This window comes from Coregonus clupeaformis, chromosome 37, assembly GCF_020615455.1.
Source record: "Coregonus clupeaformis isolate EN_2021a chromosome 37, ASM2061545v1, whole genome shotgun sequence".
Taxonomy (NCBI): Eukaryota; Metazoa; Chordata; class Actinopteri; order Salmoniformes; family Salmonidae; genus Coregonus; species Coregonus clupeaformis.
This window is the reverse complement of record NC_059228.1, coordinates 13,064,739-13,091,033: the sequence shown is the minus strand read 5'-3', so window position 1 is coordinate 13,091,033 and position 26,295 is coordinate 13,064,739. Positions and strand designations below refer to the sequence as shown.

General features: G+C 41.8%; 1 protein-coding gene across 1 annotated transcript in view; it reads left to right on the top strand.

The window, feature by feature from the left end:
* Positions 1-26,295, top strand: part of LOC121553276 (LIM domain-binding protein 3) — a 72,885-nt gene that overhangs the window by 11,858 nt on the left and 34,732 nt on the right. The window contains exon 2 of the mRNA XM_045211465.1: positions 17,883-18,034. Coding sequence (XP_045067400.1) covers positions 17,883-18,034 — 152 coding nt within the window. The remainder of the gene's footprint in view (positions 1-17,882; positions 18,035-26,295) is intronic.

Here is a 26,295-nt window from a genome sequence, read left to right as displayed (position 1 = left end):
GAATAGAGACATTTCAAATGTCATTAAGGCTATCTCTCTCTCCTTTCGATCTCTCTTCTCTCTGGCTCGCTCTCTGTGCCCCACTTTCCCCCATGGTCATTGCCTGGCCCATAGAACAGGCCTGCCCTTTGTGTGTTGTGAGTGCACAGGAGATTTGAGCTGGCATATCAGCCAGCCTTTCACCCAGATATCAATAGACCAGAGTTGGGGTGGAGGGTTAGTACAGGTTTTGTGAGCCAGTTGGTAATCCACTCCTCACCCTCTCTCAAGCCCTTTGTTTTTCCTGGTTGCCCCTCCATTTCCTCTTGTCATTTGCTTTGTGGGTCCAGTGAGAAACAAACGTTTCAATGAACTTGGATTTTGTAGCTTATTTAGTCAGCAGGGGGAAATTCTATTCATTTATTGATGGAGAAAGTTTTCTATTTTAGTCCTCATTGGGGGGAAAAATTGTCTAAAAGCAGAGCAACACCTGTTGCATGTTTTACTCCACTGACTCCAGTAGCAATGTAATCACTGTGTTATATCATTTCCTGCGTTATTATGGTGTGACCCTGATGGTCAACATGACTGTAAGATCGAGGGGGTCACTAGTAACTCTTTGATCACACAATATCTTGTCCTCTATGGCGCCAATTGTAATAGAGTTGACCAGTGGAGCACGAACACCATCGTAAATACAACGTATATTTATCTGTTTATTTATTTTCCCTTTCATACTTCAACTATTTGCACATGTGTTACAACACTGTACATAGCCAATAATATAACACTTTTGTGAGTGTAATGTTTACTGTTCATTTCTGATTATTTATTTCCCTTGTTTATGCCAATAAAGCAGAGAGAGAGGGTCACGCTTTGATTCTGCCCGTCTTTCTCGGTCTGTCCCTATAGAAGTTGTGATTTATTTATTGATGATGATAAATATGTAGAGGGGCTTGATCAGAAAAAAACAATTTGAAAAGAAACTATTTTAGTTAAAACATTGAGGTGTTTTAGTCTCTTTTTCTAATTATTATTTTAATCACGACTTTTATGTAGCAAAGTGTAAATGATATTAATAAGCTCCTGTCAATTGTCCTGGACCTTGTCATTAACGATGACTGTCATCATTCTTTTCCCTTAATATTAATGTGACAAGCCACATGGACACAACATGTAGGAGCTTCAGTCATACAGTATGACTAGCTCAGGAGGTTTTCCTGACCATGATCAAGAAAAACTCCTGGCCCTAAATACAGTGTATGACAAACCACTCTGTGATCCAGCTGTGGTTTTGACAGGAGAATAGAAAGTCTGTTTTACCAATTGAGTGTGGGGCAAGAATGGCACATTAATGGCTATTGAAGGCCTTTGAAGGCCCTTAGAATGTGGTTTAGCAGTGACACATCTGTCAAATATACTGTACACCAGGAATGTCATTATTACTTCTGTCCACAGAGGAGATTGTCATCGGTTATATTCCCTGTCCCAATGGTCAGTTTCCTCTGCGGTACTCAGGATTTCCTGCTAAATACAGCAGCAGGCTCAGTGTTTTCCACAAGTACATAGACTAGACAGCCAAATAGAAAAAGAAGCCAGCCAGGCGCCCCCGGCCGGGGTTCAAAATATTTGCCGAAGGAGCTCTTTTGGTGGCTTCTGGTACATTCAAATGCCTTGATTCCATCTGAAATACACAGTGAAATTATTGAATACTTTATCGAGTTTACCTCCCAGATTGGAAAAATGTGTTGTGGTATTGTATAGAAAGACATGACTTTACAATTTAAATAACTGAAAATGTATGAATTCAGTGTATTGTGAGTTGTTTTGGATATTGTCTAGGTCTATATGATCAGGACAATTTTCTAAGAGGGCATTAAACTTTCTTTACATTTTAACCTATCTTCTCTTGAGATTAAAGTCTTATTTACAATTTTACTGCAATATATGAAATGCCGTAGTGATGTTTGATCTTCAAATGTATGTATTTTATTCAAACAGAAAAAGTAAGTAAATAGCCCACACTATCTTGAAAAATAACAAATACATTTTTTGGGGGGGCAGTTTTTCCCATAGTTTATTTTCGCATTTAGAGCACACTTTTTTAAAATAGAAAAACAACAACAACATTGCATGTTTTAAGTCCACAACAATGCTTAAACCACATGAGGAGACCCCATGAATTCTGGGAACAATCTGAGAAATTGATTTTTGGGTGTAGTTACCCTTTTTAATTCAAGTGCACACACAGCAAGAGGCTGTTGTTTAGCAGTGTTTTTGTAGTGCACATGTGATGGTAGAGTTTGAAAAACAAATGCGCATTGGATTGATGAAAATAATCATGGAACCATTCTGCCAGGTAAGCATAGGCAACTTTGAAGTTAACATTTCATTGAAGGTTTTTGGGAAAGCCTTTCCATCTAGGCCTACCAGAAGACTGTTTTCATTAGCATCATCGCTAACAGTTACGCAAAGTGGTAGACGCACGCACCACACACACACAGAGACAGGGGCATTCTCGTTGCCTCTTCAGAAAGTTGCAGGAAATGCAAATCACTGATGCATTCTGTTCATGTCTTATGTTAGGCTAAACTTGGGTTGATTCCCTACTAAGGTCAATACATTTTTGTTGTTGTTGTAGAATTCCATTTTCATGCATGGATTCTGAAAGGGCCCCAATTATCATATTTGGAGCAGCATTAGGCTCTCCACTACCTATTGTTCCTACAGTGAAGATTCTCCTTCTTCATCTGATTTATTTTCATAATTTATCTGCAGATAATCACCAATAAGCCTAGGCCTACCAGTAGAATATGCAAATTGGGGAGCCAAATAAACATCTCTCTCACAGATGCGATTCGGTAGGCTATCACTGATGAGTCACTCACTTTAGAGTCACTGACTGGCAAGCCCCGACATCGAAAGGAAACCTAGAATATCCTTTGGATTACTTGTCCCGATGTGATACCATGGACATACAGTGGGGGAAAAAAGTATTTAGTCAGCCACCAATTGTGCAAGTTCTCCCACTTAAAAAGATGAGAGAGGCCTGTAATTTTCATCATAGGTACACGTCAACTATGACAGACAAATTGAGAAAAAAAATCCAGAAAATCAAATAGTAGGATTTTTTATGAATTTATTTGCAAATTATGCTGGAAAATAAGTATTTGGTCACCTACAAACAAGCAAGATTTCTGGATCTCACAGACCTGTAACTTCTTCTTTAAGAGGCTCCTCTGTCCTCCACTCGTTACCTGTATTAATGGCACCTGTTTGAACTTGTTATCAGTATAAAAGACACCTGTCCACAACCTCACAGTCACACTCCAAACTCCACTATGGCCAAGACCAAAGAGCTGTCAAAGGACACCAGAAACAAAATTGTAGACCTGCACCAGGCTGGGAAGACTGAATCTGCAATAGGTAAGCAGCTTGGTTTGAAGAAATCAACTGTGGGAGCAATTATTAGGAAATGGAAGACATACAAGACCACTGATAATCTCCCTTGATCTGGGGCTCCACGCAAGATCTCACCCCGTGGGGTCAAAATGATCACAAGAACGGTGAGCAAAAATCCCAGAACCACACGGGGGGACCTAGTGAATGACCTGCAGAGAGCTGGGACCAAAGTAACAGCCTACCATCAGTAACACAATACGCCGCCAGGGACTCAAATCCTGCAGTGCCAGACGTATCCCCCTGCTTAAGCCAGTACATGTCCAGGCCCGTCTGAAGTTTGCTAGAGTGCATTTGGATGATCCAGAAGAGGATTGGGAGAATGTCAGATGAAACCAAAATATAACTTTTTGGTCAAAACTCAACTCGTCGTGTTTGGAGGACCAAAGAATGCTGAGTTGCATCCAAAGAACACCATACCTACTGTGAAGCATGGGGGTGGAAACATCATGCTTTGGGGCTGTTTTTCTGCAAAGGGACCAGGACGACTGATCTGTGTAAAGGAAAGAATGAATGGGGCCATGTATCGTGAGCTTTTGAGTGAAAACCTCCTTCCATCAGCAAGGGCATTGAAGATGAAACGTGGCTGGGTCTTTCAGCATGACAATGATCCCAAACACACCGCCCGGGCAACGAAGGAGTGGCTTCGTAAGAAGCATTTCAAGGTCCTGGAGTGGCCTAGCCAGTCTCCAGATCTCAACCCCATAGAAAATCTTTGGAGGGGAGTTGAAAGTCCGTGTTGCCCAGCGACAGCCCCAAAACATCACTGCTCTAGAGGAGATCTGCATGGAGGAATGGGCCAAAATACCAGCAACAGTGTGTGAAAACCTTGTGAAGACTTACAGAAAACGTTTGACCACGTTGCATGATTTATGAATGGCAAAGGCATATAGGAGATCGACTTTATTCAGTCAGTTCCACACCTTTTATAAACGAGTCAACACTTGCTGTTCAGTTGTCAATCAACACACAGTAAATAGCCTAGGCCTACTATGCACCAGAACTCCACATGGCTGTATGTGAAACACGCTAAATAAAATAAATGAATGTGTCAGAAAACAACAATAATTAGGCTAAATCGTGGATTTCGACTCATCGTTACCACTTACATTACATGGGACATGCAAATTCACGAGCATCATGCTCGCGCTCCCTCCGTGTAAAGAAATGTAACTGCAACCAGAGAACTGTAGGCTAGGCCTATATAATGACGAGATGCTTATGTCTCCGCACTAACAATGGGAGTCGTTGTCCTAAAAGGCGGAAAGGCAGGCGACAAGTTTAGTTCCAAAATAAGCCCATAGAAACTCATTGGACGTATTTTGGCGAGAGTGAAACCAGGGACGGATGAAGAAATCATAGGCTCCGGGGCTTTTTTTTTTTTTTTTTATAGGTGGTTACATTTTTTTTATAAGTGTTTTGAATTCTGGTCTTGAATTCAAACAAACAATAGCCCAAGCCAATGAAGCGACACACAGATTGTACAATATTAGGAGGCAATATATAAAAAGTATATACCCTGAACAAAAATATAAATGCAACATGTAAATGTATGAAAATGTATGCACTCACTAACTGTAAGTCGCTCTGGATAAGAGCTTCTGCTAAATGACTAAAATGTAAATGTAAAAAGTAAAGTGTTGGTCCCATGTTTTATGAGCTGAAATAAAATATCCCAGAAATTGTCCATACGTACAAAAAGCTTATTTCTCTCAAATTGTGTCAAATCCCTGTTAGTGAGCATTTCTCCTTTGCCAAGATAATCCATCCACCTGACAGGTGTGGAATATTGAGAAGCTGATTAAACAGCATGATCATTACACAGGTGCACCTTGTGCTGGGGACAATAAAAGGCCACTCTAAAATGTGCAGTTTTGTCACACAACACAATGCCACAGATGTCTCATGTTTTGAAGGAGAGTGCAATTGGCATGCTGACTGAATGTTCACCAGAGCTGTTGCCAGAAAATGGAATGTTAATTTCTCTACCATTAGCCAACGTCATTTTAGAGAATTTGGCAGTACGTCCAACCGGCCTCACAACCGCATACCATGTGTAATCACACCAGCCCAGGACCTCCACATCTGCCTTCTTCATTTTTTACATTTACATTTTAGTCATTTAGCAGACGCTCTTATCCAGAGCGACTTACAGTTAGTAAATACATATATATATATATATATATATATATAAATTTTTTTTTTCATACTGGTCCCCCGTGGGAATTGAACCCACAACCCTGGCGTTGCAAACGCCATGCTCTATCAACTGAGCTACATCCCTGCCAGCCATTCCCTCCCCTACCCTGGACAACGCTAGGCCAATTGTGCGCTGCCCATGAATCTCCCGGTCGCGGCCGGCTGCGACAGAGCCTGGATTCGAACCAGGATCTCTAATGGCACAGCTAGCACTGCGATGCAGTGCCTTAGACCACTGCACCACTCAGGAGACTACACCTGTGGGATCGTCTAAGACCAGCCACCCGGACAGTTGATGAAACTGTGGGTTTGCACAACCGAAAAATGTGTGCACAAACTATCAGAAACCGTCTCAGGGAAGCTCAGATTCAGTGTTTAATAGTCACATGTACAGGGTTGCAGGTGTGATTGCAGGGTACAGTGAAAATGTAGGATGCAGGATTAAGTGAAATAAAATAATGAACATTTTAATAAAAAACAATATAAATACCACTATGTACACAATAACTGTGGCAGTGATGAATAAATACATGTCCATCGGGGTGGAGGCAGAGTAAAGACTGTTCAGTGGGTGTGGGGGAATGACCATGGGGGGAGTAGCATGTAAGTGATCGTTGGGGGTGGTGGTGTCCATAGGGGGAGTAGCAGGGGGGAAATGTCTCTAGGGGGAGTAGGTAGCTGGCTAGTGGTGGCTATTCAGCAGCCTGATGGTCTGAGGGTAGATACTATTGGCCAGTCTGATAGTTTTTGCCATGATGCTCCTGTACTGCCCGCGTCTGAATGATTGAAGCAAGGAGAACAGGGCATGGCTTGGGTTCCTGGGGTCCCTGATGATCTTCTTGGCCTTCCTGCGACACCTGGTGTTGTAGGTGTCCTGTAGGGCAGGCAGTGTGCACCCAATGGTGCGTTCTGCTTCACGTATTAGCGGTGGTGTAAAGTACTTAAGTAAAAATACTTTAAAGTACTACTTAAGTCGTTTTTTGTGGTATCTGTACTATACTTTACTATTTATATATTGACAACTTTTACTTCACTACATTCCTAAAGAAAATAATGTACTTTTTACTTTATACATTTTCCCTGACATCCTAAAGTACTCATTACATTTTGAATGCTTAGCAGGACAGGAAAATGGAGAACATCCCTGGTCATCCCTACTGCCTCTGATCTGGCTGACTCACTAAACACAATTGCTTTGTTTGAGTGTTGGAGTGTGCCCCTGGCTATCCGTAAATAAAAAAATACAAGAAAATGGTGCCGTCTGGTTTGCCTAATATAAGGAATTTGAAATTATTTATACATTTACTTTTACTTTTGATACCTATGTATATTTTAGCAATTACATTTACTTTTGATACTTTTAGACCTTTACTCAAGTAGTATTTTACTGGGTGACTTTCACTTTTACTTCATTTTCTTTTAAGGTATCTTGACTTTTACTCAAGTATGACAATTGGGTACTTTTTCCACCACTGTGTATTAGGTATATGCTCGTTGTCCTCACCAGGGTCTTGACCTGATTGCAGTTTGGCGTCGTAACTGACTTCAGTGGGCAAATGCTCACCTTCGATGGCCACGGGCACGCTGGAGAAGTGTGCTCTTCACGAATCAATCCCGGTTTCAACTGAACCGGGCAGACGGTTTGCTGATGTGAACAGAGTGCCCCATGGTGGCAGTGGGGTTATGGTATGGGCAGGAATAAGCTACAGACAACGAACACAATTGCATTTTATCAATGGGAATTTGAATGCACAGAGATACCGTGACGAGATCTTGAGGGACATTGTCGTGCCATTCATCCGCCGCCATCACCTCATGTTTCAGCATGATAATGCATGCCCCTATGTCGCAAGGATCTGTACACAATTCCTGGAAGCTGAAAATGTCCCAGTTCTTCCATGGCCTGCATACTCACCAGACATGTCACCCATTGAGCATGTTTGGGATGCTCTGGATCGACGTGTACTACAGCGTGTTCCTGACAATATCCAGCAACTTCGCACAGCCATTGAAGAGGAGTGGTACAACATTCCACAGGCCACAATCAACAGCCTGATCAACTCTATGCGAAGAAAATGTGTCGCGCTGCATGAGGCAAATGGTGGTCACACCAGATACTAACTGGTTTCATGATCCACGCCCCTATTTTTTTTAAAGGTTTCTGTGACTAACAGATGCATATCTGTATTCCCAGTCATTTGAAATCCATAGATTCGGGCCTAATGAATTTATTTAAATTGACCGATTTCCTTATATGAACTGTAACTCAGTAAAATCTTAAATTGTTGCATGTTGTGTCCCATTCAAGTCAGGACTGGCATCCATTGATAGTGTACCCATGAGTTGAACAGTCAAATTGCCAGGGTAAGAGGTTACAAAACCTTTCTATGGATTATGTCTATGGCCAGAACGCAACAAGCTGTAACTTATATTTGGTGTGCATGCTGCCCAAACTGCGGCCTTTCTGACTATTAGCATACCGATAACTGCGAAAATAAAGGAAACACTTGAGTAAATGAGGGATACAAAATATATGTAATAGTGTGGGGTGCATTTTCCTGGCATGGTTTAGGTCCATTTGTAGAATCTATGCCAAGATGCATTGAAGATGTTCTGGCAGCCCAAACCCTTTTAAGACCACCTTATTTTGGCAGTTTCCTGTATGTGCTTGTGATAAAACGTTATGTTTTTGAAACTATTGATCCTCTGTCGCTAAATTATGCTCTCTGGTGTATTTTGAACATTGAGAGCGGGCTCCTGCGGTTGGATGAAAAAAAAATTAAAAAATATATATATATATATATGTGTGTATGTGTGTATATATATGTGTTATTTTTAGTATTTGTTGCCTCTTGGGCCCCCTACAGGTTTGGGCCCAGTCCCTGACTCACACAATTGACCAGTAACATTGATTTATTATGAAGTTTATGAATTGTTTTTTTATTAATCAACTACCCAATCAAGGCAGGGCCCCCCAGTTACCCATATGGACCCCTTACCTCCTCTCCTCCCCCCATCTGACGATTAGCAGCCGGCCTACACTCATTGACAGAGGGCTACTGAGTCCTCCTGTGGATGGCGTTTGCAGTTAAAATATATATAGTGTGTGTGTGTGTACTCTACCAGTCAAAAGTTTGGACACACTTACTCATTCAAGGGTTTTTCTTTATTTGTTAATTTTTTTTTTACATTGTAGAATAATAATAAAGACATCAAAACTATGAATTAACACATATGGAATCATGTAGTAACCCAAAAGTGTAAAACAAATCAAAATATATTTTATATTTGAGATTCTTCAAAGTAGCCACCCTTTGCTGAGTTCCCACATATGCTGACCACTTGTTGGCTGCTTTCCTTCACTCTGCGGTCCAACTCCTCCCAAACCATCTCAATTGGGTTGAGGTCGGGTGATTGTGGAGGCCAGGTCATCTGATGCAGCACTCCATCACTCTCCTTCTTGGTGAAATAGCCCTTACTACAATGTAGAAAATAGTCAAAATAAAGAAAAACCCTTGAATAAGTTGGTGTGTCCAAACTTTTGACTGGTACATGTGTGTGTGTGTGTGTGTGTGTATACATACATACTTTTTCATAGCACTGTATGTTCCCTTTATCTAATATTAGGTTTTGGTTGAAGATCTAATAACATTCAGTATCACAAATATGCAAAAGTAGAGAAAATTAGAAAGGGGGCAAATACTTTTTCATAGCACTGTATGTATTTGCCCCCTTTCTAATTTTCTCTACTTTTGCATATTTGTGATACTGAATGTTATTAGATCTTCATCCAAAACCTAATATTAGATAAAGGGAACATAAGTGAACAAATAACACAACAATTACATATTTATTTCATTTATTTCATAAACAAAGTTATGCAACACCCAATTCCCCTGTGTGAAAAAGTAATTGCCCCCTTACACTCAATAACTGGTTGTGCCACCTTTAGCTGCAATGACTCCAACCAAATGCTTCCTGTAGTTGTTGATCAGTCTCTCACGTCGCTGTGGAGGAATTTTGGCCCACTCTTCCATGCAGAACTGCTTCAACTCAGTGACGTGTGGGTTTTCTAGCATGAACTGCTCGTTTCAAGTCCTGCCACAACATCTCAATTGGGATTAGGTCTGGACTTTGACTAGGCCATTCCAAAACGTCCAATTTGTTGCTTTTTAGCAATTTTCATGTAGACTTGATTGTGTGTTTTGGATCATTGTCTTGCTGCATGACCCAGCTGCGCTTCAGCTTCAGCTCACAGACGGATGGTCTGACATTCTCCTGTAGAATTCTCTGATACAGAGCAGAATTCATGGTTCCTTCTATTAAGGCAAGTCGTCCAGGTCCTGAGGCAGCAGAGCATTCCCAAACCATCACACCACCACCACCATGCTTGACCTTTTGGTATGATGTTCTTACTGTGGAATGCAGAGTTTGGTTTTCGCCAGGCATTACTGGAACCATGTCGTCCAAAAAGTTATACTTTTGACTCATCTGTTCATAGAAATTTCTTACAAGAGTCTTGATGATCATCCAGGTGCTTCCAGGTGACTTTTGGCAAACTTGAGTCAACTTTTTGGACGAGATGGGTCACATTATGTCTGGCGAAACCAAACACTGCATTCCACAGTAAGCACCTCATACCAACGGTCAAGCATGGTGGTGGTAGTGTGATGATTTGGGGATGCTTTGCTGCGTAAATAAGTATTCAACCCCTTTGTTATGGTAAGCCTAAATAAGTTCAGGAGTAATTATTTGCTTAACAAGTCACATAAGTTGCATGGACTCTGTGTGCAATAATTGTGTTTTAACATGATTTTTGAATAGCTATCTCATTTCTGTACCCCACACAATTATCTGTAAGGTCTCTCAGTCAAGCAGTACATTTCAAACAAAGATTCAGTCACAAAGATCAAGGAGGTTTTCCAATGCCTCACAAAGAAGGGCACGTATTGGTAGATGGGTAAAAAAAAAAGGAGACATGAACCCCCCCCCAGTCACTACAAAGATACAGGCCTCCTTCCTAACTCAGTAGCCGGAGAGGGGGGAAACCGCTCAGGGATTTCACCATGAGGCCAATGGTGACTTTAAAACAGTTATTTACATTTTACATTTACATTTTAGTCGTTTAGCAGACGCTCTTATCCAGAGCGACTTACAGTTAGTGAGTGCATACATTATTAATTTTTTATTTTTCATACTGGCCCCCTGTGGGAATCGAACCCACAACCCTGGCGTTGCAAACGCCATGCTCTACCAACTGAGCTACATCCCTGCCGGCCATTCCCTCCCCTACCCTGGACGATGCTGGGCCAATTGTGCGCCGCCCCATGGGTCTCCCGGTCGCGGCCGGCTACGACAGAGCCTGGATTCGAACCAGGATCTCTAGTGGCACAGCTAGCACTGCGATGGCTGTGATAGAAAATATTTGAGGATGGATCAACAACATTGTAGTTGCCCCACAAAACTAACCTAAATGACAGCGTAAGATATTCCAAAACATGCATCCTGTTTGCAACAAGGCACTAAAGTAAAACTGCAAAAAATGTGGCAAAGAAATTAACGTTACAGTGAGGGGGGAAAAAGTATTTGATCCCCTGCTCATTTTGTACGTTTGCCCACTGACAAAGACATGATCAGTCTATAATTTTAATGGTAGGTTTATTTGAACAGTGAGACAGAATAACAACAAAAAAATCCAGAAAAACGCATGTCAAATTTTAAAAGAAAATTGATTTGCATTTTAATGAGGGAAATAAGTATTTGACCCCCTCTCAATCAGAAAGATTTCTGGCTCCCAGGCGTCTTTTATACAGGTAACGAGCTGAGATTAGGAGCACACTCTTAAAGGGAGTGCTCCTAATCTCAGTTTCTTACCTGTATAAAAGACACCTGTCCACAGAATCAATCAATCAATCAGATTCCAAACTCTCCACCATGGCCAAGACCAAAGAGCTCTCCAAGGATGTCAGGGACACGATTGTAGACCTACACAAGGCTGGAATGGGCTACAAGACCATCGCCAAGCAGCTTGGTGAGAAGGTGACAACAGTTGGTGTGATTATTTGCAAATGGAAGAAACACAAAAGAACTGTCAATCTCCCTCGGCCTGGGGTTCCATGCAAGATCTCACCTCATGGAGTTGCAATGATCATGAGAACGGTGAGGAATCAGCCCAGAACTACACGGGAGGATCTTGTCAATGATCTCAAGGCAGCTGGGACCATAGTCACCAAGAAAACAATTGGTAACACACTACGCGGTGAAGGACTGAAATCCTGCAGCGCCCGCAAGGTCCCCCTGCTCAAGAAAGCACATATACAGGCCCGTCTGAAGTTTGCCAATGAACATCTGAATGATTCAGAGGAGAACTGGGTGGAAGTGTTGTGGTCAGATGAGACCAAAATCGAGCTCTTTGCCATCAACTCAACTCGCCGTGTTTGGAGGAGGAGGAATGCTGCCTATGACCCCAAGAACACCATCCCCACCGTCAAACATGGAGGTGGAAACATTATGCTTTGGGGGTGTTTTTCTGCTAAGGGGACAGGACAACTTCACTGCATCAAAGGGACGATGGACGAGGCCATGTACCGTCAAATCTTGGGTGAGAACCTCCTTCCCTCAGCCAGGGCATTGAAAATGGGTCTTGGATGGGTATTCCAGCATGACAATGACCCAAAACACTTGGCCAAGGCAACAAAGGAGTGGCTCAATAAGAAGCACATTAAGGTCCTGGAGTGGCCTAGCCAGTCTCCAGACCTTAATCCCATAGAAAATCTGTGGAGGGAGCTGAAGGTTCGAGTTGCCAAACGTCAGCCTCGAAACCTTAATGACTTGGAGAAGATCTGCAAAGAGGAGTGGGACAAAATCCCTCCGGAGATGTGTGCAAACCTGGTGGCCAACTACAAGAAATGTCTGACCTCTGTGATTGCCAACAAGGGTTTTGCCACCAAGTACTAAGTCATGTTTTGCAGAGGGGTCAAATACTTATTTCCCTCATTTAAAATGGAAATCAATTTATAACATTTTTGACATGCATTTTTCTGGATTTTTTTGTTGTTATTCTGGCTTTTAATGTTCAAATAAACCTACCATTAAAATTATAGACTGATCATGTCTTTGTCAGTGGGCAAACGTACAGAATCAGCAGGGAATAAATACTTTTTTCCCTCACTGTATATACTCAATACAAAGTGTTGTGTTTGGGGCAAATCCAACAGAACACATCACTGAGTACCACTCTTCATATTTCCAAGCATGGTGGTGGCTGCATTATGTTATGTGTATGCTTGTCATCGCAAAGGACTAGGGAGTTTTTTAGGATTAAAATAAACGTAATAGAACTAAGCACAGGCAAAATCCTATAGGAAAACTGTGTTCAGTCTGCTTTCCAACAGACACTGGGAGGCAAATTCACCTTTCAGCATGACAATAACCTAAAACAAAAGGTCAAATGGAGTTGCTTACCAAGACGACATAGAATGTTCCTGAGTGCCCTAGTTACAGTTTTGACTTAAATCAGCTTGAAAATCTATGGCAAGACTTGTAAATGGCTGTCTAGCAATGTTCAACAACCTACTTGAAAAAATATATAATGTGCAAATATTGTACAATCCAGGTGTGCGAAGCTCTTAGACTTACCCAGAAAGACTCCCAGAAAGACTCACGCTGCCAAAGGTGATTCTAACATGAATTGACTCAGGGGGTTGAATACTTATGTAATCTAGATATATTAGGGGGGGGTTTCATGTTTTTTATTTTTTTCCCAAAATGCACAGCTGAAAAGCCCCCCTGGATATAACTGATTTAGTGGAGAACTTTCAACAACACACTCAAACGGGTCTGCAACAGTGTATGATTACTCAATTGTACTTCTTAAAGTGAAAGTCATAGAACAAGTTCAAAATACAGCCGAAGCATTCCTTGCCTTGTTTTTGGTGTTCCATCTCGATCTGAACAGTTCTTTGTCAATTCATTCATTTGAGCTCAACAAATTGCAGGAAGCATTAAAGGGGCAATCTGCTGTTGGAAAAACAACAAAGCGCTACCTCGCCACATGTTTTGGTAAACAGCTGAGGGATGGGGCGGGAGAAATGTAACCACTCTCAAATTCATAGACAGAGCTATGGATACTGTTATTATACTGCTGCTCTTTAATTATTTGTTATTTTTTTGTTCTCTTTTTTACTTAACACTTCTTTTTCTTAAAATTGCATTGTTGGTTAAGGGCTTGTTATTAAGCATTTCACTCTAAGGTCTACACCTGTTGTATTCGGCGCATGTGACATTTTGATTTGAAGTACTGACCATTCATGAGATTTAAATGATAGATTTAACAATGCAGTGTTTACAAACAATGAAGTTAAAACAAGCTTATATTTTGGTTTCTGATGGCGCAAGGCTGTGAACTAATAAGCTCATGAGGCATTCCTAAGTTGTATTCTTTAAAAAAATCAATGGCTATATATAATTAAAGTCCATAAATGGCTGTAGCAATCGCAGATGCTAAACCCCATAATGCTAAAGTTTACTTTTGGAATCTTCATTTCTTTGCACTTCTCTGTGAAGTCAGTGCCCATTTATCTCATTCTAATGATCTCTTAGGCCAAAATGTATTAAGTGTGTCTCTGTCTACAGCCGACTCACTCTTTTCACTTATGCTACTCTGATGAAAGTGCACGCGGACCGTGTCATTCCATGTCCTTTTAACAGTAATAATGAATAAGCCACCCTGACTTTCAGTTTAGTTAGTTTGATTTTTTTTCTTTTTTTTCTGAAAGCTCTCTCACGTCTCTCGCTCTTTTTTTCCTCTCTTCCTGAATGACAGAAATTATTAAGGAAATATGAAAAGTGAGTAAGTAAGAAATGTCAGGCAGTTTGAACAGGAAGCAGCATATTACTGTGTACTACTCCCGGGAGTAAAAGTTAGGGGTAAAAGACCGTGAGATTAGGTGAGGTAAGGGTTTTTATCAGGAGGGATATTTTGGGTGAGGGTGGTTTTATAAATGAGGGCAGGTGGTGTCAAAACTGGAGGGTTAAGAGGACAGGTCCGGGGGGTGGCGAAAAGAAAACCCTGACTCTCTGTTAAACCAGCTAATGAGTGTCCTGGAAGCCAGATTGGTCCGTCGGACTGCCAGATGGTGAAGCGTGATTCATCACTCCAGAGAACGTGTTTCTCCTGCTCCAGAGTCCAATGGCGGTGAGCTTTATACCACTCCAGCTGACGCTTGGCATTGCGCATGGTGATCTTAGGCTTGTGTGCGGCTGCTCAGCCATGGAATCCCATTTCATGAAGCTCCCGACGAACAGTTCTTGTGCTGACGTTGCTTCCAGAGGCAGTTTGGAACTCTGTAGTGATTGTTGCAACTGAAGACAGACGATGTTTAAGTGCTATGCGCTTCATCATTCGGCGGTCCCGTTCTGTGAACTTGTGTGGCCTACCACTTCGCGGCTGAGCCGTTGTTGCTGGGGCTGGGTGGTTAAGAGGTTGGGCTAGTAACCGAAAGGTTATTGGTTCGAATCCCCGAGCTGACTAGGTGAAATCTGACTAAAATGTGTTTAAAAAAATTGCTCCGAGACGTTTCCACAGAACTTTAACAAACTGACTTGTTGGAAAGGTGGCATCCTATGACTGTGGCACGTTGAAAGTCACTGAGCTCTTCAGTAAGGCCATTCTACTGTCAATGTTTGTCTATGGAGATTGCATGGCGGTGTGCTCGATTTTATACACCGGTCAGCAACGGCTGTGGATGAAATAGCCAAATCCACTAATTTCAAGGTGTGTCCACATACAGTGGCTTGTGAAAGTATTCACCCCCCTTGGCATTTTTCCTATTTTGTTGCCTTACAACCTGGAATTAAAATTGATTTTTGGGGGATTTATATCATTTGATTTACACAACATGCCTACCACTTTGAAGATGCAAAATATTTTTTCTTGTGAAACAAACAAGAAATAAGACATAAAAACAGAACTTGAGCATGCATACCTATTCACCCCCCCAAAGTCAATACTTTGTAGAGCCACCTTTTGCAGCAATTACAGCTGCAAGTCTCTTGGGGTATGTCTCCATAAGCTTGGCACATCTAGCCAATGGGATTTTTGCCCATTCTTCAAGGCAAAACTGCTCCAGCTCCTTCAAGTTGGATGGGTTCCGCTGGTGTACCACAATCTTTGTCATACCACAGATTCTCAATTGGATTGAGGTCTGGGCTTTGACTAGGCCATTCCAAGACATTTAAATGTTTCCCCTTAAACCACTCGAGTGTTGCTTTAGCAGTATGCGTAGGGTCATTGTCCTGCTGGGAGGTGAACCTCCGTCCCAGTCTCAAATCTCTGGAAGACTGAAACAGGTTTCCCTCAAGAATTTCCCTGTATTTAGCGCCATCCGTCATTCCTTCAATTCTGACGAGTTTCCCAGTCCCTGCCAATGGAAAAACATCCCCACAGCATGATGCTGCCACCACCATGCTTCACTGTGGGGAAGGTGTTCTCGGGGTGATGAGGTGTTGGGTTTGCGCCAGACATAGCGTTTTCCTTGATGGCCAAAAAGCTCAATTTTAGTCTCATCTGACCAGAGTACCTTCTTCCATATGTTTGGGGAGTCTCCCACATGGCTTTTGGCGAACACCAAACATGTTTGCTTATTTTTTTCTTTAAGCAATGGCTTTTTTCTGGCCACCCTTCCGTAAAGCCCAGCTCTGTGGAGTGTATGGCTTAAAGTGGTCCTATGGACAGATACTCTAGTCTCCGCTGTGGAGCTTTGCAGCTCCTTCAGGGTTATCTTTGGTCTCTTTGTTGCCTCTCTAATTAATGCCCTCCATGCCTGGTCCGTGAGTTTTGGTGGGCAGCCCTCTCTTGGCAGGTTTGTTGTGGTGCCATATTCTTTCAATTTTTTAATAATGGATTTAATGGTGCGCCGTGGGATGTTCAAAGTTTCTGATATTTTTTTATAACCCAACCCTGATCTGTACTTCTCCCCAACTTTGTCCCTGATCTGTTTGGAGAGCTCCTTGGTCTTCATGGTGCCGCTTGCTTGCTGGTGCCCCTTGCTTAGTGGTGTTGCAGACTCTGGGGACTTTCAGAACAGGTGTATATATATATATACTGAGATCATGTGACAAATAATTTGACACTTAGATTGCACACAGATGGATCATTTACAGATGGACTATCCAAATAAGTCTCATGATGGTAGTGACTGCACATTACTTATAATAATATGCCATTTAGCAGACGCTTTTATCCAAAGCGACTTAGTCATTCGTGCATACATTTTTGTGTATGGGTGGTCCCGGGGATCGAACCCACTACCTTGGCGTTACAAGCGCCGTGCTCTACCAGCTGAGCTACAGAGGACCACTTATCACTTATTAACCATTCACTTTACCTTAATAAAATATTTGTTTTATTTGATTGCTTTATTATTTCATTCCAAGTCATCATCTCATCTCTATAGAGCTGCTGCCTATGCTGTCTGACAAAATCACTATTTTAGTAGTAAATAAGGTATACTTTTATGACTGTTGAATACCAAATATCAATCACTTACATCATGTATTTTCAGGTAGAGCCCTGCAATAAAACTGATTTTTATCACTCATGTGTTCTCTCTCGTTCAACTAAGCTACCTGGGGCGGCAGGTAGCTTAGTGGTTAAGAGCGTTGTGCCAGTAACCGAAAGGTCGCTGGTTCTAATCCCCGAGCCGACTAGGTGAAAAATCTGTCGATGTGCCCTTGAGCAAGGCACTTAACCCTAATTGCTCCTGTAAGTCGCTCTGGATAAGAGCGTCTGCTAAATGACCAATTATTTTTATTATTTATTATAACGAGGTCTCAGTGTCTGCTCCACACAGACCGAGACTGAACAAGTAAGCGGGCGGGCAATGGATTATGGTCATTGTAGTTAATTACCATATTTTCTGCACTAAACTATGTAGAATATTGTCCTGTTGGAAACTACAACTCCCTACTACATTGCACAATTCGGGCTTGATCTAATTTCTCTCTATAGAAACTGAGCATCAAGCATACAAAAAAAACGTAACGAAATGTAAATCAAATAATTGAACCGACATCTGTTTAATATTGAAAAATGTTTTGACATTTTGGTTAATCACTCCTCACTAGTGTCCATTTACAAAGAACATTATGATTAAGGTTGACCTCTATGCTGAGTGCCCATTGTTGAAGAGCATTATGACTGAGGTTGACCTGTGTGTGTGTGTGTGTGTGCTGACCATCCGCAGATCACCCCAGGGAGCAAGGCACAGCAGGGCAACCTGATCCAGGGTGACATCATCGTGGCCATCGACGGGGTCAGCACTGAGGGCATGACCCACCTGGAGGCCCAGAACAAGATCAAGTCTGCCAGCTTTAACCTGGCCCTCACCATGCAGAAGTACGTACACACACACACACACACACACACACACACACTCCTCTCTCTGAGGGCCAACTCTTATAGTGGCATAATTGATGATCAGACAGAGATATTAGGTGTCATTTTAAACAGGCACAGGGAGACAGTGACAGAGTGGGCTGCCTCAGATCTTTTAGAGGTAGAGATGTGGCCACTCTGTCATCTGAGGACTGAGGAGAGAGGGAATGGATGGAGGGAGGGAATATAAATAATTATATTTTCACACCTGTTGTCCTAAAACTAGAGAACCAAAGCTAGCTTTGGGACACTTTTATCATGGGACATACACTACCAGTCAAATGTTTGGACACACCTACTCATTCAAGGGTTTTTCTTTATTTTTTACTATTTTTTTACATTGTAGAATACATTTACATTTACATTTTAGTCATTTAGCAGACGCTCTTATCCAGAGCGACTTACATGAGCAATTAGGGTTAAGTGCCTTGCTTAAGGGCACATCAACAGATTTTTCACCTATAAAAGTGAAGACATCAAAACTATGAAATAGCCACCCTTTCATTGATGACAGCTTTGCACACTCTTGGCATTCTCTCAACCAGCTTCACCTCGAATGCTTTTCCAACAGTCTTGAAGGAGTTCCCACATATGCTGAGCACTTGTTGGCTGCTTTTCCTTCACTCTGTGGTCCGACTCATCCCAAACCATCTCAATTTGGTTGAGGTCGGGGGATTGTCGAGGCCAGGTCATCTGATGCAGCAGTCCATCACTCTCCTTCTTGGTAAAATAGCACTTACACAGCCTGGAGGTGTGTTGGGTCATTGTCCTGTTGAAAAACAAGTGATAGTCCCACTAAGCCCAAACCAGATGGGACGGCGTATCGCTGTAGAATGCTGTGGTAGCCATGCATTAAGTGTGCCTTGAATTCTAAATAAATCACTGACAGTGTCACCAGCAAAGCACCATAACACCACCTCCTCCATGCTTTACGGTGAGAAATACACATGCAGAGATCATCCGTTCACTCACACCGCGTCTCACAAAGACACAGCGGTTGGAACCAAAAATCTCAAATTTGGACTCTAGACCAAAGGACAGATTTCCACTGGTCTAATGTCCATTGCTCGTGTTTCTTGGCCCAAGCAGGTCTCTTCTTCTTATTGGTGTCCTTTAGTAGTGGTTTCTTTGCAGCAATTCGACAATGAAGGCCTGATTCACACAGTCCCCTCTGAACAGTTGATGTTGAGATGTGTCTGTTACTTGAACTCTGTGAAGCATTTATTTGGGCTGCAATTTCTGAGGCCGGTAACTATAATGAACTTATCCTCTGCAGCAGAGGTAACTCTGGGTCTTCCATTCCTGTGGCGGTCCTCATGAGAGCCAGTTTCATCATAGCGCTTGATGGTTTTTGCGACTGCACTTGAAGAAACTTTCTAGAAATGTTCCGGATTGACTGACCTTCATGTCTTAAGGTAGTGATGGACTGTCGTTTCACTTTGCATATTTGAGCTGTTCTTGCCATAATATGGACTTAGCTTTTAAGAAGGCACACCTGTTAATTGAAATGCATTCCAGGTGACTACCTCATGAAGCTGGTTGAGAGAATGCCAAGAGTGTGCAAAGCTGTCTTCAAGGCAAAGGTTGGCTACTTTGAAGAATCTCAAATATAAAATATATGTTGATTTTGTTTAACAGTTTATTTTGGTTACTACATGATTCCATATGTGTTATTTCATAGTTTTGATGTCTTCACTATTATTCAACAATGTAGAAACTAGTAAAAAATAAAGAAAAACCCTGGAATGAGTAGGTGTGTCCTACTTTTTGACTGGTACTGTACATCAATATGATGTAACAGTTTTTTCTCTGTTGACACTGTTCTCCCCATACAAATAACCAGAAGTGCACTGAGTACATTTTTTTATCAATGTTACTATATGAAAAAGCAAATCAGTGTAACAATATTATTAGCAAGCAGCATCTGTCTCTGGACCATGCTTGAATTGATTAGTTTGGAACAAATGCTTGTGTACAGACCCATACCTCATGGCCAAACCTAAGGAAAGACAAACCATGAACACAAATCTCTTTGCAAAATCTGTAAGTTTACTCTGTCACACATAGACATGAAAGTTCGAGCAGAGGACAGATATGGTCGTCCTTCAGTGTTACCCCTATGATTTTTTTTCAGCAGCAGTGGCAAAGTTAGAGTGGGATAGGGGAGGTGGGGGCGCATAGTTGTTGACGTGGCTAATGGCACGGTGTCTGAACCAGTTTAAGGTCCTCGTCTTGGCATTTTGCCAGGTGGCGGAGATAATATTTTCACCGTTTTAAAACTAGTTTCCTGCAATTCTATACATTTTGTCATGGGTCTGAGAGAGAAAATTTGCAGTTTTTAAAGCTAATTTCCTGCAATTCTACAGATTTTTCCACGGCTTATGCCATGTTCTTATGCTATATGAGTGACTCAAACATTATAACAAAATCAATGGGGGCCCCATGCCATGACATTTTTTTAATTTTAGGTTCTCTCTGACAGCCTAGTTTTTATTTTGGTGATTGTACTTCTTAAAGGTTATCTTAATAAAAAATATATAGCTCCATTTTCTTTTCTCCATACAGTACTTTAGACAGTGCCTTCAGAAAGTATTCACGCCCCTTGACTTTTTCCACATTTTGTTGTTACAAAGTGGGATTAAAATTGATTTTGTCAAAGATCTACACAACATACTCTAATATCAAGGTGGAAGAAAAGTTATAACATTTGTAAAAAATAAAACACTAGAATATCTTGATTAGATAAGTATTCAATCCCCTGAGGGTTGTACCTGGTAGGTTCGTTGATAATTTGCGTGAGGTTGAGGGCATCTAGTTTGGATTGTAGGATGGCCGGGGTATTAAGCATATCCCAATTTAGGTCACCAAGCAGTACAAACTCTGAGGATAAATGGGGTGCAATCAATTCACATATGGTGTCCAGGGCACATCTGGGGGCTGAGGGGGGTCTGTAGCAAGCGGCAACAGTGAGAGACTTATTTCTGGAAAGGTGGATTTTTAGAAGTAGAAGCTCAAACTGTTTGGGCACAGACCTGGATAGTATGATAGAGCTCTGCAGGCTATCTCTACAGTAGATTGCAACTCCACCCCCTTTGGCAGTTCTATCTAGACGGAAAATGTTATAGTTGGGGATGGAAATTTCAGAATTTTTGGTGGCCTTCCTGAGCCAGGATTCAGACACTGCTAGAACATCAGGGTTGGCGGAGTGTGCTAACGCAGTGAATAACTCAAACTTAGGAAGTAGACTTCTGATGTTTACGTGCAAGAAACCAAGACTTTTGCGATTACAGAAGTCAGCAAATGATAGCGCCTGGGGAGTAGGAGTGATACTGAGGGCTGCAGGGCCTGGGTTAGCCTCTACATCACCAGAGGAACAGAGGAGGACTAGAATAAGGATACGGCTAAAGGCTTTAAGAACTGGTCTTCTAGTGCGTTGGGTACATAGAATAAAGGGGGCAGATTTCCGGGTGTTGTAGAAAAGATTCAGGGCATTATGTACAGACAAGGATATGGAAGGATATGAGTAAAGTGGGGGTAAACCTAAGCGTTGGGTAACAATGAAAGAGATAGTATCACTAGAGGCACCAATTGAGTCGGTCTCTGCGTGTATGGGGGTGGGACAAAGGAGCTATCTAAGGCAGGTTTAGCTGGGCTGGGGGATCTACAGTGAAATAGTACAATTAGAAATAACCGAAACAACAATAAGCTAACCATGTTTGGGCTGAGGCTAAACATAAACAGGATGTAGTACCGTAAAAAGGAACAGTCCAGCAGACATCAGCTGTATAGCTGAGTTATCATAAGGTCCGGTGAACAGCAATAGGATAGTTCGGAGGCTGCTAAAGCACTAGCAGGTAAGAGGCCACGGCTAGCGTGTGCTAGCGGGCCGGGGCTAGCAGATGGAATCTTCGTGGTCGACGTTGTCGTAACCACATCAGACGATTTCGTCGGCAGACCAGTCGTGTAGGATCGGCGGGGCTCCGTGTCAACACTAGGTGGTCCCGTCCGGTTGACAGAGGGGTAGATAGCCGGGAGATGGGCCTAGCTCAGGATGATTAGCCAGACCACAGCGTCCATTTAGTTGAAGCTAGCTGGTAGCGATGAATCCGGAGTTAAAGGTCCAGTGATTCAGTGATTCCGGCAGAAAAACTGATATGTTCTGGGTCGATAACGCGCTGTGCAGACTGGCCGAATATCCGGTGATTAATATCCAGTGATTAAATTAATCCCGCAGAAAAAAAATCCAATGTTCTGGGTGAAATACCGCTAACTGTGGCTAATAGCAAGTAGCTAGTTAGCTGGCTAGCTAGTTTCAACTGGAGATTCTATATAAAAGGTAAGTCAATAATAGAATCCGTTCCACATTGAGTGAGGCGGGTTGCAGGAAAGTATATTTTGTAGAAGGATGAAAAGTCTGATAGGAAAATATGTACGAAAAATACAAAAAAACAGGGTATTTACAGGCTATTTACAGACACACGACAAAAACAGAACTGCACAGAATTTGCCCATTATTATTTTCAGAATTCTTCAAGCTCTGCCAAATTGGTTGTTGATCATTGCTAAACAACAATTTTCAGGTCTTGCCATAGATTTTCAAGCAGATTTAAGTCAACTGTAACTCGACCACTCAGGAACATTCACTGTCTTCTTGGTAAGCAACTCCAGTGTAGAGTTGGCCTTGTGTTTTAGGTTATTGTCCTGCTGAAAGGTGAATTCATCGCTGTGTCTGGTGGAAGGCAGACTGAACCAGGTTTTCCTCTAGGATTTAGCCTGTGCTTTGCTCCATTCCGTTTCTTTTTTATCCTGAAAATTCCCCAGTCCTTAATGATTACAAGCATACGCATAACATGTTGCAGCCACCACTATGCTTGAAAATATGGAGAGTGGTACTCAGTAATATGTTGTATTGGATTTGCCCCAAACATAACACTTTGTATTCAGGAAAAAATGTAAATTACTTTGCCACAATTTGCAGTATTACTTTAGTGTCTTGTTGCAAACAGAATGCATGTTTTGGAATATTTTTATTATGTACAGGCTTCCTTCTTTTCACTCTGTCAATTAGGTTAGTATTGTGGAGTAACTACAATGTTGTTGATCCATCCTCAGTTTTCTCCTTTCACAGCCATTAAACTCTGTAACTGTTTTAAAGTCACCATTGGCCTCATGGTGAAATCCCTGAGTGGTTTCCTTCCCCTCCGGCAACTGAGTTAGGAAGGATGCCTGTATCTTTGTAGTGACTGGGTGTATTGATACACCATCCAAAGTGTAATTAATAACTTCACCATGCTTAAGGGATATTCAATGTCTACTTTTTTTTTTTTTTTTTTTTTTACCCATCTACCAATAGGTGCCCTTCTTTGCGAGGCATTGGAAAACCTCCCTGGTCTTTGTGGTTGAATCTATGTTTGAAATTCAGTGCTTGACTGAGGGAACTTACAGATAATTGTATGTGTGTGGTACAGAGATGAGGTAGTCATTCAAAAATCATGTTAAACACTATTATTGCACACAGGGTGAGTCCATGCAACTTATTATGTGACTTGTTAAGCACATTTGTACTCCTAAAATGTAGGCTTGCCATAACAAAGGGGTTCAATGCTTATTAACTCAAGACATTTCAGCTTTTCATTTTTTATGAATTCGAAAAAAATATAAAAAACATAATTCCACTTTGACATTATGGGGTATTATGAGTAAGCCAGTGACAAAACATCTATATTTAATTCATTTGAAATTCAGGCTGTAACAACAAAATGTGGAAAAAGTCAAGTGGTGTGAATACTTTCTGAAGGCACTGTATGTGTTTTAGTTGTTTTAAGTTTACACTGAAAATATTTTACCATCCTAAAAAAGTATTACCTTTTTGGGGAGTGGTGGCAATGATTTAGCAGCAGAGGCCCCGCCGCAGCTAAATTAATATAGGGGAAACACTGCATCCTTGATAGTGTCCCATGTCGTCTTTTCATTAATTTGAATCTGCTGAATCACCCCCCACCGCTGATCTACGGCAAACACAGTGGATGCCTTCAATTACTCACGCATGCACACACACACACACAAACACACACAATCTTGACTCCCAAGGTTGCAGATACAAGATAAAGTGCTAATGAAAAAAAGCACCGCAATATAGCTTGTAGTTCATGTGTGATATGAACGCTTCCTATATCAAACAATCAGCCAGTTACATCCAAATGATAGAGGCTACTGAATGTCTAGGGGGAGATGTTAGCACTGGTGGACTTACCATTAGTCAGAAGAGGCAATTGCCTCAGGCCTCACATCATCAAGGGGTCTCATAAACTGGGTATACATCAACATATTTTGATGGGGTTTTAATCTACGATTTCCCGGCCATCCTCACCATAGACTGTATAAAGAATCGTCACGCGCTATTGCACCGACAACACTAATCTAGTGGGCACTATTGGAGCTTCGCCCAAGCAAGACATTTGATTGGTTTGACGTGTAGTGAGGCGTCACTGATTTACACAGGGTCTCCACCTATTTAGCTATTTTCTGCAATTTCTGCCCGTATTAGGGAAACCTGGTTCTCGACAAAGCTAGCTTAGTAGAAACCCAGCCCCGGGCCCTTAGACTCTAGGGGGATACAATATGCATTTCTTTAGTAAAAAGACAGGTGCTGCTGATAATACTGCCATCGTCGTCGAGGCAGAGGACATGTATGTGAATCTGATGCTGTCTGGCCAAAATGAGGATGGCATGTCATACTTTTTTTGTTGTGGTCTAGACAGCATCAGATACATGGGCTATGTACAGTGCCCTCCACTATTATTGGCACCCCTGTTTAAGATGTGGTCGAGGACTTCCAAAAATTCTCATTTTTTTTAAACAACATAGAACCCAAATGCAAAAAAAGAGAAAAATCCAACCTTTTATTTAAGTACATTACTTTGGTGGTAAAAAAAAAAAATTGTCCCACAATTATTGGCACCCCTAACAATTCCGCTGAAAATTAATTGATTTTTTAAAAAATATATTTTTCTGTAGTTGCTAAAGTTGGTCAGGGTATCTAGGAACTTTTAATTAGTAATTCATGACTTCCTGTTTCCCTGGGGTATAAATATGACGTGACACAGAGGCCTAATTCTCTTACCCATTTGTCAACATGGCAAAGACAAGAGAACACACCATTCAAGTAAGGCAGATTTGTGTCGACCTTCATAAGTCAGGCAATGGCTACAAGAAAATAGCCCCTCGCCTTAACTTGCCCGTATCTACAGTCAGAGGAATCATTAAGAAGTTTAAAACAACTGGAACAGTGACAAACAAGGCTGGAAGAGGTCCCAAGTTTATCTTGCCACAACGCACAGTGAGGAGGATGGTAAGAGAAGTAAAAAAAGTCCTAAGCTCACTGTCACAGAATTGCATCAAAGAGTGGCATCTTGGGGTCACAAAGTCTCCAAAACAACCATCAGACGCTCTCTACATGCCAACAAGCTGTTTGGGAGGCATGCAAGGAAAAAGCCTTTTCTCACTAACACTCACAAACGTAAACGTCTGGAGTTTGCTAAGCGGCACTGGGACTTCAACTGGGATCGTGTGCTTTGGTCAGATGAGACTAAGATTGAGCTTTTTGGCAACAAACACTCTAAGTGGGTCTGGCGTAAAACAAAAGATGAGTATGCCGAAAAGCACCTCATGCCCACCGTGAAGTATGGTGGAGGATCTGTGATGCTGTGGGCCTGTTTCTCTTCCAAAGGCCCTGGGAACCTTGTTAGGGTGCATGGCATTATGAACGCTTTGAACTACCAGGACATTTTAAATAAAAACCTGATGGCCTCTGCCAGAAAGCTGAAGATGGGTCGTCACTGGGTCTTTCAGCAGGATAATGATCCAAAACATGTGGCAAAATCTACACAAAAATGGTTCAGCAGTCACAAACTCAAGGTCCTCCCATGGCCATCTCAGTCCCCAGACCTCAACCCTATCGAAAACCTGTGGGGCGAGCTAAAGAGGAGAGTGCATAAGAGAGGACCCAGGACACTGGATGATCTAGAAAGATTGTGCAAAGAAGAATGGTCAAAGATCCCCCTCTCTGTGTTCTCCAATCTTGTGAAATGTTATAGGAGGAGATTAAGTGCTGTCTTGTTGGCAAAAGGGGGTTGTACAAATTATTAACATCAGGGGTGCCAATAATTGTGGGACACATGATTTCAAGTTTATTTTTTTCTAAATGTGTGATCTTTTTTTTT